Here is a 14705-nt window from a genome sequence, read left to right on the forward strand (position 1 = left end):
CCTCCCTCAGCAGACCCAAGACCAGTTCTCCTCCCTCCAAGAGAATAAACATAAACCAGGCAGCCACTACATGGGCAAAACTCGTCCCTTTTGCCTGGGCACCTGGCTCTTGCAGCCCCAGAGAACAGCATGTACCCTGAAAGAGCCCCCCCAGTGCTCAGAATAGTTAGGAAACCCTCTTCCACCAGCCCTCTCCACCCATGCTACAATTCACGTACCCAGCAACCCTTTTCACGGGTGTTAATTGCTGGCATCCTGGCCCCAGAGTGCCAGGCAAGAGGCCACCTCAAAGACACAAGTTATGTCACAATCTGGGAGGGTTTTCCAGCAGTTTGCCCCATCCCTCCTCTGACCTCCACTTCACACCCATTAAGTAAAAACAAAAGGAAATATATACATGATCCCGTTTCTCAGCCAAGTTGACCACAGTAGTACCTTGGTTGAAGAACAGCTTAGTTTATGAACAACTTGGAATAAGAACACTGCAAACCAGGAAGTAGGTGTTTTGGTTTATTTACACTCTCTGGATTTTGAGTACACTATTGATTTTATATGACTTTCTAAAGTTTTCCCATTGAGCCAGCACATAGATACAGTGAATTGTTACATTTGGTAATGTGCAGCGGAGGCCCTTTTGAATAGCGATAGGAAAAAACTGTGTGATGAAGTGTTTTGTGGGGACATTTGCAGGAGTGATTGTAGTCAGGGGGTGTATGATGTCCGCTGGAGGGGCAACCCCCCCCACCTTTCTATAAATTCCAGTAATGCTACCAATTAAAAAACATGAAGTGTTGGTCTATCAATGAATGTGGGGTGGGGGGCGTTTTTCCACGTTTTACACTTTATGTGACTGTTGTTCTGATTGTTAAGTCTTTTTACTATGATTTTGCCAACAAAGGTCCGTATAGTTCAAGCTCTGGTTTTCCCAGTCGTGATGTATGGAAGTGAGAGCTGGACCATATAGAAAGCTGATTGCCGAAGAATTGATGCTTTTGAATTCTGGCGCTGGAGGAGACTCTGGAGAGTCCCATGGACTGCAAGAAGATCCAACCTCTCCATTCTGAAGGAAATCAGCCCTGAGTGCTCCATGGAAGGACAGATCCTGAAGCTGAGGCTCCAGTTCTTTGGCCACCTCATGAGAAGAGAAGACTCCCTGGAAAAGACCAAGATGTTGGGAAAGATGGAGGGCGCAAGGAGAAGGGGACGATGGAGGACGAGAGGACAGTGTTCTGGAAGCTACCAGCATGAGGGAGGCAGTGGAAGACAGGAGGGCCTGGCGGGCTCTGGTCCAGGGGGCACGAAGAGGCGGACATGACTAACAACCACCACCCCCCTCCATCTCCACGCGCAGCTCCGGCCCCGCCCGGTTTTCTTCTTTCTCAAAAGAGCAGGCAGCGGACTCCCGCGCGCACCTCTACCCGTTGTCTATGACACGCGCCCCTCACGTGATCCTTCGGCGCCTCCCTCCCTGCCAATAGGCGTGCGCGGTTTCGGAGGCGCCTGCTACGTCATCTCCGGGCGCCGGAAGTCCCTTTCGCGGCACGTGGAGTCGCTTTCGGCTCCGGTTACCGAGGGCGCTCGTGTCCCCCGCGCCGCGGCGGAGGCGGCATGGCGGCCCTGTGGAGAGGCTACCAGAGACTGATGGCCCGGCACCCCTGGAAGGTGCAGATCGGCACCGCCGGTAAGAGGGAGGCCGCGCCCGCTGCTCCGGATTCATCCCGGCGTGGCTGCTCCGGCGCTCCTTGGCTCTGCCTCGCCGGGGCGGGGAGGGCTCTGGGGCTTGGAGAGGGATGCCTCCGGGGCAGGAATCTCATTTCCAGGAAAGGGGAAGCAGGTGCCTTGGGATTTCAAGCGTCCTCTCCTCGTTGCATTTGTTCCCGCCTCAAAGAAGCCTGTGCATGTCTTCTTGCTGTTGTTTAGTCGTCTATTCGTGTCCGCTTCTTCGCGACCCCCTGGACCACAGCACGCCAGGCCCTCCTGTCTTCCACTGCCTCCCTCATGCTGGTAGCTTCGAGAACACTGTCCCACCATCTCGTCCTCCGTCGTCCCCTTCTCCTTGTGCCCTCCATCTTTCCCAGCATCAGGGTCTTTTCCAGGGAGTCTTCTCTTCTCATGAGGTGGCCAAAGTCTTGGAGCCTCAGCTTCAGGATCTGTCCTTCCAGTGAGCACTCAGGGCTGATTTCCTTCAGAATGGAGAGGTTTGATCTTCTTGCAGTCCCTGGGACTCTCAAGAGTCTCCTCCAGCTCCATAACTCAAAAGCATCCATTCTTCGGTGATCAGCCTTCTTGATGGTCCAGCTCTCACTTCCATACATCACTACTGGGAAAACCAGAGCTTGAACTATACCGACCTTTGTTGGCAAGGTGATGTCTCTGCTTTTTAAGATGCTGTCTAGGTTTGCCATCGCCTTTCTCCCAAGAAGCAGGCGTCTTTTAATTTTGTGACTGCTGTCACCATCTGCAGTGATCATGGAGCCCAAGAAGGTAAAATCTCTCACTGCCTCCATTTCTTCCCCTTCTATTTGCCAGGAGGTGATGGGACCAGTGGCCATGATCTTCGTTTTTTCGATGTTGAGCTTCAGGCCATATTTTGCGCTCTCCTCTTTCACCCTCATTAAAAGGTTCTTTAATTCTTCCTCACTCTCTGCCATCAAGGTTGTGTCATCTGCATATCTGAGGTTGTTGATATTTCTTCCGGCAATCTTAATTCCGGTTTGGGATTCATCCAGCCCAGTCTCCATCTTCACCACAACCCTGTGAGGTAGACTAGGCCCCCAGTGGCTGAGTGGGGGTCCCAAGCCCACTGTTTGACCCCCGGCTGGGCTGGCTCCTGGAGAATGGGTGGTGCAGGGAGCTGTGCTGAATTGTTGGGGGGCCGCAGATGGCTCTGACTAGCCGGCCCCCTGCCTGAAGGACGTTGGGCTGCCCAGCTCTTCCCAGGTGGGAGGACCCCACCCCCAGTCAGGAGCTAGGGAAGTGGGGTCCTTCAGTCCCCCATCACAGGGGGCAGCAGCCAGAGACCAAGCCCAGATGGGAGCATCCTTAGGTCTTGCCCTGAGGTGCCTCACAGTCGGCTTATATCCTTCAAGCTCATCCGCAAGCAAATGCCTTTTGCACGCAGGCTCCGCGAAATAGGAATTCCGTTTCTCTTGAAATCAGACGGGCACCCACAGTGCCGACGTTTGGCCGCCTGATGAAAATGTTTTTGCTTTGCCAAGTGCTTTTAGATAATTCATTTGATTCCCTCTTGGTCATTGCTCTGCATTTTTATAGTTTTCAAAAATGATTTTAGTGTAGACTGCCATATTTTACGAGTTCGCGGCTTATAAGTGCCCTTAAAAATCAAAAAGCGCTGTCCAAAAGCCCTCCCTCACCCCAGCGCCACCTGCAGGTCTTCATGCCTGCCCCACAGCAAAGGTGGTGGAATGTTGTATGCGACTGTAAGTGTGACAAGCCTGCCTAGCTGTAGGTGACACCATGCACAGCCCGTATGGGGGGGGGGGGAGGAACTTTGCCTTTACCTGAGCTGTGAGTAGTGAAGGCCTCACCTGCAACCAGGGAAGACCCGCCTGGCGCCTTAGCAGGGCTGAGTCCCCTTGTGCAGCCAGGATAGCACCCTCTGCCTGGGCTGGGGCCAGACCCTGCCTGCAGCAGCTGCTGCTCTGGATTCTGTGCCCCAAACAAGTTCTGAAGCAGCAGTCCTCCCCACCCCAGACTCCCCAGCTCCTGGCCACCAACCTGGATGGATAAAAAGAGGATGAGACAAATTCATGGGGGGTGGGGCTAGGGAAGGCAACAACAACAACAATAATAATAATTTATTCCCGGCCAGAGCCAGGCTCAGGGCAGCTAACACCAATAAAATTACAGTAAAAACATAATAGGAGAAAAGAGGGGGGCAATTTAAAATACAGATTAAAATGCAGCCTCATTTTAATCATAGAATCATAGAGTTGGAAGAGACCACAAGGGCCATCGAGTCCAACCCCCTGCCAAGCAGGAAACACCATCAGAGCACTCCTGACATATGGTTGTCAAGCCTCTGCTTAAAGACCTCCAAAGAAGAAGACTCCACCACACTCCTTGGCAGCAAATTCCACTGTCAAACAGCTCTTACTGTCAGGAAGTTCTTCCTAATGTTTAGGTGGAATCTTCTTTCTTGTAGTTTGGATCCATTGCTCCGTGTCCGCTTCTCTGGAGCAGCCCATAGATCAAGACCATAAGGGGAGGGAAAACATAAGGGTCAGACTGAATCCAAACCAAAGGCCAGGCGGAACAGCTCTGTCTTGCAGGCCCTGCAGAAAGATGTCAAGTCCCGCAGGGCCCTAGTCTCTTGTGACAGAGCGTTCCACCACATCGGGGCCAGTACTGAAAAGGCCCTGGCCCTAGTTGAGACCAATCTAACCACCTTGCGACTTGGGACCTCCAAAGTGTTGTTATTTGTGGACCTTAAGGTCCTCCGCGGGGGGATGATGGCTCTCCTCTGCCTCCGCAGTTGGAGCCAGCAATGCTTCTGAGTATCAGGATTCTGTATATCTGAATATTGCTGGGAACCGTAAGAAGGGAGAGTTGCTCTTGTGCTCGGATCCTGCTTGCAGGGTTCCCACAGGCACCTGACAGACCTCTGTGAGAACAGGATGCTGGGCTAGAGGGGCCATCGGCCTGATCCAGTTGCTTCTTATTGGGTTCTTAAGTTCTAACATTTCTGATACGGGTTGCCAGGCATTGCAAGTGGGGAGAGTTGCTGCTCTCTTGCTTCTGCCCTGTTTGGGGGCTTCCCATTGAGGCAGCTGGCTGGCAGCTGGGGGGGGGGTCAGGATGCTGGACAAGGTCCCAGCAAAAGAAGAATGGATACGAAAACTTATGGAATATGCAGAAATGGCGAAACTTACTTGAAAAATAAGAAATCAAGATAGCAAACTTTTTATAAAAGAATGGAAATGGTTCAGGGCATATTTACAAACAAGCTGTAAACAGATAAGAACATTGACAGGATTATTGTAATAACCTGCAGTTTTATAAGAGTATATATTTAAAGTAGATGAATAAATGAGCAAATTAAGTTAATTTGGATATGCAAAAAATGTTAAAAATAAATTTAAGGAGCCACAGAAAGAGGGGGAAGGAAGTCAAGTTTTGAAATGTTAAAATGATTGTAAAATTATTGAAATGTATAAAAATGAAAGTCCGAAATATAAAATTAAAGGGTGGGCCTTGGCCTTGATCCAGCAGGGCTTCTCTTAGCTCCTTCCTCCTCCCCCAGCTTCACTTCTCCTGGGGGGGGGGGCGTCCATCCTTCCACAAGGTCCCATGGAACTGCCCACCTAGTGTGTGTTGGGGGGGGGGAGTGGCCATTGAGTGGCGCTGGCAGCCTCCCAAGGCTCCTTGCGGGTGAAGTCATCGCCCAGGGAGTCGTCAATCTCTGTGGTGCGGCTGGCGCAGAGCAACTCTCATCCCATTACACTTGGCCCGGCTGCCAGCTGCGTCATACAGGTGCCACCTCTCCCCTTCCCGCCAATCTGGGTGAGTGAATGAATGAATGAATGGAGCTGGGAGGGAGTCTTTGGCGACAGGAGCTGGGAGTTTGTCAATGAGCAAGTGGAGAAGCTGAGCCAACACCACGCTGTTTCTGACACGGCACCCAAAGCAAGGTTCCCTGTCTCTCGGGGGCTGAATATCCCACCCAAGGAAAGTCCGCACAGGCAAGGGCTGGGAGGGGGGAGGCATTAGATAGCATAGCCCAACTCAGTTCTGTGTGCTGCTTCCTTCCAAACCTCCAGATTCACAGCGACTCGACTCTTCTTCTTCCTCCTCCTGCTCCTCTGCTGCAGATCTGGAACTCCCCCCGTTTCCTGGTGTTCTTCAGGAAGGGGGCGTTCTGTGACCCTCTGTGGGGGGGGCGTCTTCCAGTCATGGGGCTGGCACATACTTTTCCAGGGCCCCAATTTCATGCTCAAGGCCAGAGTGAAATCTTGATGTTCATTCCGCTTTGCCATCTCGTTGGAGTTCCCTTTTCCAACTCCTTTTCTTTTGCCTTCCTGCCAGGGGCTGTTAAATAGCTGGTGGGCAGAGCAGTCACTGAGACAGGGGGCACATTTGGCATTTCTGGCAGATTCTTAGAATGGTAGAATTGGAAGGGACCCCCAAAGCCCATCCAGTCTAACCCTCTTCAGTGCAGGAATTGCAGAGTCTGTGTAAAAACCTCCCAGGAAGGGGAGCCCCCCCCCTCCTTGGGACCTGGAGGTCAGAGCATGCAGAGGAAAGGGAGGCAGCTGTGCTGCTCTGGAGACCTGGCTTGCAGGCTGTGGCTGAGCCCCCTCCCTCGCTTGGCCACGGCCCCCTTCCGTCTCCCCTCTCTGGGGGAAGAGAGGCAGCTTCTCTTCTTCTGGGCACAGGGCTGTGTCTTCTCCCTTTGCCAGCTCCCTGGATCCGCTCCAAGGAGGGAGGCTTGACGTCAACAGATAGCTGGCAGGGACTTTTGGGGAGGCAGTGGCTCAGAGGCTCTGCCCCCTTGGCCAGAGACCAGAAAAAGCCAGGCCTGGGCTGGGGAAGATGTGGCTTGGCAGAAATGGAGGCAGCCCTGCACCCCCTTTCCTCCTCCTTCCAACCCAGCAGTCTATAGTTTGCTTCTATTTTTGTTGTTGTTTAGTCATTTAGTCGTGTCCGCCTCTTCGTGACCCCCTGGACCAGAGCACGCCAGGCCCTCCTGTCTTCCACTGCCTCCCGCAGTTTGGTCAAACTCATGCTGGTAGCTTCGAGAACACTGTCCCACCATCTCGTCCTCTGTCATCCCCTTCTCCTTGCGCCCTCCATCTTTTCCAACATCAGGGTCTTTTCCAGGGAGTCTTCTCTTCTCATGAGGTGGCCAAAGTCTTGGAGCCTTAGCTTCCGGATCTGTCCTTCCAGTGAGCACTCAGGGCTGATTTCCTTCAGAATGGAGAGGTTTGATCTTCTTGCAGTCCAGGGGACTCTCAAGAGTCTCCTCCAGCACCAGAATTCAAAGCATCCATTCTTCGGCGATCAGCCTTCTTGATGGTCCAGCTCTCACTTCCACACATCACTACTGGTTGCTTCTCTAGGGAGCATCATAAATTGTGGAGTTGGAAGCGACCCTGAGAGTCATCTAGTCCAACCCTCTGCAACACAGGGATCACAACTAAAACACCCCTGACTGGTGGCCACCCAAACTTTTATCTTTTTGTAAACCACTTTGAGGGATTCACCCCTCCGCCCAATCAAGCGGTGTATGAATTTTAGGAAAGAAATACATTGTTTTGTGTGTCCATGAGGTTTCCACCTGAGGAGCGTCTGCACAGCTAAGCCTGAAGAGTTTCCGCCTGGCAAGAACTGCAGCCCCTGAGCCTCGAGATCCCGTGCAGCTGGCTCAGCTGTAACACCAAACATGGTTTGGCTCTGGGGGGTCGTGCGCGGCCCTCCCTCCTTTTCTGCCTGGAGCAAACGAGCTCAACGCCGCCTTCAGGCTGGCAAACTGGGGGTTGAGCTGGCCTTGCAAACCAGGATCAAAACACCCAGGTTTAATTCTAGTTTTCAGTCTGGATCTTCAAGGCAACAAGGAGCCAACTGTGCTTTGGCTCAAGCCAGGAAGTGAGTCATTTGACTTGTCCTCTGGGTCTGGGCAGACAGTGCACCCCACCCACGAGGTGATGTTGCTTTTGCACAGGGACCCTGGTGGGCGTGGGAGATGTGATTTCCCAGCAGGCGGTGGAGAGGAGGGGGCTGGCTGGACACAGCAGCCGGCGGACCCTGAAGATGATGGCCATCGGTTTCTGCTTTGTGGTGAGCCAGGGCAAAGTGGGTGGGGGGGTGAGAACTGGGGGCACAGGAGCACCAAGCCAGAAGGGCCTCCTCTTGGCTCCTGGGGAGACTGCTTCACCAAGGGGGGGGGCGCCTTGACCTGGCAGGCCTGGGTCTCCCTGGTCCTCTGGGGCTTTGCCTCAGTTGCTGTGCTGTGACCCCAGACTGCCCCTCTCCCCTGCAGGGCCCGGTCATTGGAGGCTGGTACCACGTCCTTGACCGTCTGGTGCCCAGCACCACCAGGGTGGCTGCATTCCAGAAGATGCTGCTGGATCAGGTCAGGGGCCTTTCTCCGTGGGATCCCCAAGCCAACCAGCCGGCCAGGGCTTTGCGGGCTCCTCTTCCACAGCTAAGGAATCCCTGGCAGGCGGGCATCCAACCTGGACTCAAAAACCTCCCAGGAAGGAGAGTCCACCGCCTCACAGGGGTCTCTGTTCTGCCATCAAACAACAAAGCTTTTCCTAGTGGTTCATCTCCTTTCTTGCTTTTAAATCCCTTGGTTTGGGTCCTCCCCTCTGGAGGAGCAGCAGAAAAGAAGCTGGCTCCTCCTCTGGGCATTTGAAGATGGCTTCCATATCACCTGTCCCTGCTCCAGCCCCCAGGACGACTTGTTCTGATGCTTGGTTTGGCCCCTCTCTTCGTCAGCTGCACGGGGCGGGTGGGGAGGGGGCTTCCTGGGGGACCCTGGTTCCTGGGGGCCAGGGAGCTCTTCTTCCTTCCCAGCTCCTTGCTTGAGGTCTCCAGCTTCTCCCCATGGATCCCCTCTCTCCTCTCCCACAGGCCGGCTTCGCCCCCGGCTTCCTGGGCTCATTCCTGGCTGTGGCAGGAGCGCTCAACGGCCTGTCCCTGGAGGAGAACTGGGACAAGATCAAGCGGGTGAGTTGGCCGTAGGGCAGCTGGCAGGGAAGGGGTGTGGCCGTCTCTGGAGCAGCAGAGTTGCAAGGGACACCCCCCCCCCGCATTGAAGAATCCCTGATTTCCTCCCTTGATGCTGCCAGTATTGGGGGTCCCTCTGCCTCTGTGCTTGTAGGCGATTGCTGTGCCAGAGAGTTACTCCTTGGAGGTTTCCATTCCGCCTTCAGAGAGGTGTTGGGGGACGTCTTCCATGGCTGGATCCAGGTCTGACAAAAGGAAGGGCTTCTTGGCCCAAGAACACTTAGCTAAGCAGCGGAACTCCCTTCCACAAGGGGCAGCGATGGCCACCCATTTGGATGGCTCTTAGATAAGGGAAGGGACACGGGTGGCACTGTGGGTTAAACCACAGAGCCTAGGGCTTGCTGATCAGAAGGTCGGTGGTTTGAATCCCCGCGACGGGGTGAGCTCCCATTGCTCGGTCCCAGCTCCTGCCCACCTAGCAGTTCGAAAGCACGCCCAAGTGCAAGTAGATAAATAGGTACCACTCTGGCAGGAAGGTAAACGGTGTTTCTGTGCGCTGCTCTGGTTCGCCAGAAGCGGCTTAGTCCTGCTGGCCACATGACCCAGAAGCTGTACGCTGGCTCCCTCAGCCAGTAAAGCGAGATGAGCGCCACAACCCCAGAGTAGGCCACGACTGGACCTAATGGTCAGGGGTCCCTTTACCCTTTTTACCCTTTTAGATAAGGGAAACTCCTCCAGGATAAAGTTGCTAGTCCTCATGGCCAAAGGAGAGGGAAGCTGACGCCCTGCTGTGCCCTTCCCCTGCTGGATGAGGCCAGTGGCCCTTCTGGGGCAGCCTCCTTTTCTCACAGTGGCCAGCAGGATCTGAGTGCGAGAGCCCTCGCCTGGTGGGGGGAGAGGGGCCACTGGACAAGGTGGCCGTCCCCTTTGCTCTGGCCCTGCTCCCCCTCCGATGTCCTGGCCTGCCACAGAGGCCCCCTGCCCACCCCTCCAGCCCCTCTGCCCTTTGAGCTGCAACATCTGCCCCCCCCGGCTGCCGTTCTTCCGCCTCCCGTCCTGCGAGGGCCCTGCATGACCCCTGCCAATGTCTCTCGCGTCACCTGGACAGCCTGGTGCAGGGATCCGGCCCGCCTGACACACGCACAGCCCCCTCCCCATCTCTTTCAAGAGCCTTTTCTTCCCATCTCGCTGTGGACTGAAAGACTCGGCTGCTTTACTCCTCAGAGATGAGTCACAGGAGGATAAATGTCACAGTGACCCCCTCCCTCCTGAGGAGCTGGATGTGCCACCAAGTCTCAGAGAGGGAGAATGAGGGGGGGGGTGGAGAGAGCCAAGCAGGATCCTTGGGGGAGAGGGGTTAACGCACCAGCACCCCTCTGCCTTCTGCCTTTGCCTGACCCCCACTTAGGAGTAGAAAATTGGGGGTCCCATGGGCCAGAAGTATAGAGGGGGGCCCATGGTGGGCTTCCCTGGACCAGAAGGGTTTCTGCTCCCCCAACCCCACCAGGACTTTTCCAGGGCCGAGCCCCAGCTGGCTTCAGGCGCCCCAAGGGCAGGGGTGGGAGTGGCTGAGCCTTTGCGAAGGGGGACCCCCCCGTGTCCCTCAGGGAGGTGGGCCGGTTGGAAGCGCCCTGAGACCTCCGAGTATAGGACAGTTTATAAATTCAATTAATAATAATAATTAATAATAATAAATGACACCTCCATGGAGTGCTGTGAAGGTGACTTGGGAGGGGGAAGTCTTGGAAGGAAAGGGGGTTGTTTTCTAAGTGGGGGGTGTGAGGCGAAGTGTATGAAAGGAAGACCAACAACATTGTTATTGTTATTCTTTGTTAGATTTATATTCCACCCTTGATCACAAGATCTCAGGGCAGTTCACAAGATCAAACTCAAAGGCCAAAGCACAAGGAGTGCAGCCTGTTTCTGTCTGAGAGAGAGGAGTCTGGGATAAACTTCTGGAGACGCTCCCTAGCTCTGGGCCTCCCCAGAAGTCTCCCGGAGGTGCCTGGCATGGAGAAGTCCCTCTCGGCAGGGGTGGGGTTGACTGAGCCATGGCGGGGGCCCTGCAAACCAGCCAGCACTCAACACCCTCCTCTCTGTGTTGCAGGACTACACGGATGCCCTGATCACCAACTATTACGTGAGTCCTCCGGCTGCCCCCTGGCAGGACCTGCCTCCCTGTGCCGCCTGCCATCCGCCTCCCCCCCCCCAGCCCTGCCTGGCAAAGGGGGCTCCTTGGCTGCCCTTCCAGAGGCTCCACAGGATCGCCTGATCAGTCGGTCAGCAACATCTCCCTGGCAGCCTCCAAGCTCAGCACATCACAGAATTGTAGAGTTGGATGGGGCCCCCAATTGTCACGCAGGAATCACAGCTCGCCTTCCCCTGGTGGCACTGAGAGGTTTGGGCCTGGGGGTTTGGGGGGGGGGTCTTCCTGGGGCCCTGCGCTTGGCGGCCACGCTGCTTCCCCAGTGGTGCATCTCTCGCTCCCTCTCCCTTTCAGATCTGGCCAGCTGTGCAAGTGGCCAACTTCTACTTCGTCCCCCTGAACTACAGGTAAGACCTCCCTTTCCTGCCTGCAGGATCCGCCCCCCCCTTGGCAGAGTCGCTGCCCCTCAGCTCTTTCTCTGCCCCCCAGGCTGGCCGTGGTCCAGTGTGTTGCCATTGTCTGGAACGCCTATCTCTCCTGGAAGGCCAACCAGCTGTGACCGGTGAAGGAGACTCATCCTGACTCCAGCCCCTCTGCACCCGACTCTTGTCATCCACTATGGCCTGCCTGGCAATCTGGGCCCTGTGCACCCGCCTGCCCCACAACCAAGGGGCCAGGCTGCTCCATGCACCTCCTCCCCAATACTGCCCCCCCAGTGGCAGAGAGACGCCCGGAAGCCCTGAGATATGGTTGGGCTCCAGGCCCCAGTTGCTCCCAGCGGCTGCGTGGCCCAGTTGTCAGGGTTGGTGGGGGCCACAGGTTCACCCCCGATGGGCCGTATCGCCTGGAGCTCCTTACTGTGTCTGTTTTGGATGGTCTCTGGCAAGGGAAGCCCCCTCTGCCTCGACACCCGGCTCCCAGACTGGCGAAAGCAGCCCCAGCCCCACATGAGGGTCGAGGGCGTCATTCTGTGTCATTGGGAGGCCCCAGGGGTGCTGTGACCCCTGCGCCCCACTGAAAGCTCCTCACTTGCCTCCTTTGTTAGAGCACAGTGGGGAGAAACAGGCAGACTCTAGCCCAGGGGTCAGCAGACTTTTTCCGCAGGGGGCCGGTCCACTGTCCCTCAGACCTTGTGGGGGGCCGGACTGTACTTTGGGGGGAAAACGAATTCCTATGCCCCACAAATAACCTAGAGATGCATTTTAAATAAAAGCACACATTCTACTCATGTAAAAACACCAGGCAGGCCCCACAGATCACCCAGAGGTGCATGTAAATAAATGGACACATTCTACTCATGTAAAAACTGATTCCCAGACCGTCCGTGGGCCAGATTGAGAAGGCAATTGGGCTGGATCCAGCCCCCGGACCTTAGTTTGCCTACCCGTGATCTAGCCCATCTCTTGGCTCTTTCTCCTGGCAGAATACACAGCAGCCGCTTGTGTCAAGTGAGGGGACAGCCTGGGAGAGACCAGGCTTTTATCTGCACTCATCACTTTACTTTCCAAAAAGTATTCAGCAACTGTATGAAGGAGAAAGTTCTATTGGGGGCCATTTTGGGATGGCTGCATGGAGCCTCCATGTGCAGGGACAGTCTACCTCAATCCTGGTTGCTAGGGAAGGGAAGCAAGGGAGGGCATCTGGCTGACCCCTGTGACAGACTGCAAGGGCCCCCTTTGTGGCTTTCTCTGACCTTCCTGTGAAGGAGGCGATTGAGCCGAATAAATCCATTGTGAAAAACAGTGTCTTCTGTCTTTGATGTGGGCACACAGACTCGGCTTGAGTCTCGGGGTGAAGGTCTCTCAGGCCCAGGAGGTGCGGCTCAGCCTCTGGATGAAAAGGTGGACAAGGTGCGGGGCAGGATCTACTGGGAGGGTCTTTGTGTGGCCCCCAGAGGAAGTGAGGAACAGGCGAAGGTGAAAGCTGCAAAGGTGGCTTTGAAAGGGGAATTGGCAAAGGGGTGGAAATGTCTATCCGTGGCTAAATGGAGCCTCCGTGGGCAGGAGGGGTCTACCTTCGGGTGGGAGAGGGGTGGACATGATAGGTGCCCCTTAGCTAGTGCGCTTGCAAGCGCCTAAACCACTGCTGCCTTTCGGGGAAGGTGGAATCGGGCATCTGCAGAAGGACGCAAGGAGTCCGGCCCGGCGAAGGTGTCAGGGCGGCTCCGAGGGCCGAGCCTGCGCCGCCCGCTCCTTCGGCTCGTGCCTGCGATGGCGGGACGCGGCCTCCTCCCTGCCGGCCGGTCTTTTTCGCTCGCCTCCTGCCCGGCGCGTGTTTGCCAAGAGGCCAGGCAATTGCCGGCGGCTGTTTGCTTTGTCTCCCGGCGGCCGAGCGCGCCAGCTGAGCCCCGCGCTGCGCCGCGCCGTCTTCCCTCGTTAGCGAGGCAGCCTCAGCTCCAGGCGGCGCAGAGGCCGGGCCCCTTCCCCGGCCAGCGGGGCTTCAGGCGCAAGGCCGGCTCTCCACTCGGCTGGGCCAAAAGGTGGGCGGGGGGGGGCGGGCAGCGCGATGGCCGAAAATCTGTCGGTCAGCCAGAGCTTCCAGGCGCTCTCTGGCCCAGCAAGGCAGACGTAGTTGGGGAGGGACACCCCAAGAAGGGCTGCAGCACCCCCCTTCCAGCTCCCAAGCCTGCGCTGGCCCCATCCATCCTTGGCCATGAGACCCCCAGACCCAGTTCTCTGAAGCGCAAGTCAGCTCCCCTCGGGCCTTTCCTCCCTGGAGAGCCACGCAGAGTCCCGCTTCCCATCGTGGCTCACGATTTGCAAAGGACCTGTCCTATAGGGACACCCCCGCCTCGAAGTCTGCCTCGCCCCTGCCTTCCCCCATTCCAGAAGCGGGAGCCCTAAAGATGCTCAATTAAAAGGCACTTGGATGAGGTCAGTGCAATGGCCTCCGGCTGCGAGGCGAGGAGCAGGTTGCCACACTAAGAGGCTGGGGGAAGAAAGGCGCTCGCAGACCTCGCGCTGAGGTTAGCCGGGCCGAGCCTTCCGTGGCAGCCTAGCGAGCCCTTCCCGAAACCCCACGGGGAGGGAAAGGGCACTTCGGAGCGACCCCTCTGTCCCCAGACAGTCCGCTTCCACCGGCAGAGGCTCTCCAGGGTCTCCAAAGTCTTTGCCAGCCTCACCTGAGGACGCAAAGATTGAACCTGGGCCCTTCTGCACTCCGAGCATCTGCTTCTCCCCCCCCCCCCCTACCCTGAGCCGAGACCTTTCCCAGCCACTATGAGCCCTCCTTCCGCTGTGGAGGTCGGGAAGCAGGACCCCTGCCTGACCCCCTCGCTTGATGGTTGGGGAGCCCGAGCGCACTGGGCGGAAGGGCTCGCGGGCGCCAGTTTGGGCAACATCCCAGCAAAGAGGAGTCGGGACAGCAGAGGACAACTGCTCGGGGCTGCGCTCTGGGGGAGCGAGGCGCGTCTCCAGACCCGGACACGGTCGCGCCTGTTCAGCACCACGGACAGCGGCTGCTCCCGGCCGAATTCGGCGTGCTTAGAATTTTCGAATTGTAGAGTTGCAGGGCCCTCAAAGGGTCATCTAGCCCAACCCCCTGAAGCCCCCTGTTCCTGAGCATGTGGCCATGTCTCTCCCCGGTGGACATGGAAGGCAGTCTGTGCCCTGTGAGGAGATTTCGCCTGAGTGGGGAGACGGAAGTTCTCAAGCGCTAATCTTGCCCCCCTCCACCGTGACAGCGGCCGGAAGGCCAGTGTCTTGGGTCAGCTGGGCTGCCGGCCTCTGCTTCCTGGCTCTGCCCTGCGGGGATTTGTCCCTCTGGCCTTGACCCCAGTTTTGACAGCCTCTCTTTGGGGTTTCCCGCAGCCCAGGTCTGGATCTCCTCTTGGTCTCTGAGTGCTTGAGCCTGAAGCAACAGTTCAGAA

General features: G+C 56.5%; 1 protein-coding gene across 2 annotated transcripts; it reads left to right on the forward strand.

Annotated features, from left to right (window-relative positions):
- The first annotated feature begins 1573 nt into the window (after window positions 1–1573).
- MPV17 (mitochondrial inner membrane protein MPV17) lies at window positions 1574–11646 on the forward strand. Of its 2 annotated transcripts, none has more exons than XM_053383954.1 (7): window positions 1574–1681; window positions 7682–7797; window positions 8000–8092; window positions 8596–8691; window positions 10799–10831; window positions 11192–11244; window positions 11308–11646. In XM_053383954.1, exons 1-7 carry the CDS (start codon window positions 1609–1611, stop codon window positions 11417–11419), a joined length of 576 nt encoding a protein of 191 aa, XP_053239929.1. In that variant the 5' UTR covers window positions 1574–1608; the 3' UTR covers window positions 11420–11646. The 2 variants fall into 2 exon arrangements, with proteins under 2 accessions (XP_053239929.1, XP_053239930.1); XM_053383955.1 differs by having other exon boundaries at window positions 11327–11646.
- Window positions 11647–14705: the final 3059 nt, after the last annotated feature.

Source organism: Podarcis raffonei, chromosome 3, assembly GCF_027172205.1.
Source record: "Podarcis raffonei isolate rPodRaf1 chromosome 3, rPodRaf1.pri, whole genome shotgun sequence".
NCBI classification, from domain to species: domain Eukaryota; kingdom Metazoa; phylum Chordata; class Lepidosauria; order Squamata; family Lacertidae; genus Podarcis; species Podarcis raffonei.

What these genes read in the sequence shown, in the direction of transcription:
- MPV17 (XM_053383954.1), top strand. Translation starts at nt 1,609, where the DNA reads ATGGCGGCCCTGTGGAGAGGCTACCAGAGACTGATGGCCCGGCACCCC. An exon ending in ACTGGGACAAGATCAAGCGG is followed by an intron (nt 8,692 to 10,798) that starts GTGAGTTGGCCG and finishes TCTGTGTTGCAG; the next exon opens with GACTACACGGATGCCCTGAT. An exon ending in TTCGTCCCCCTGAACTACAG is followed by an intron (nt 11,245 to 11,307) that starts GTAAGACCTCCC and finishes GCTGCCCCTCAG; the next exon opens with CTCTTTCTCTGCCCCCCAGG.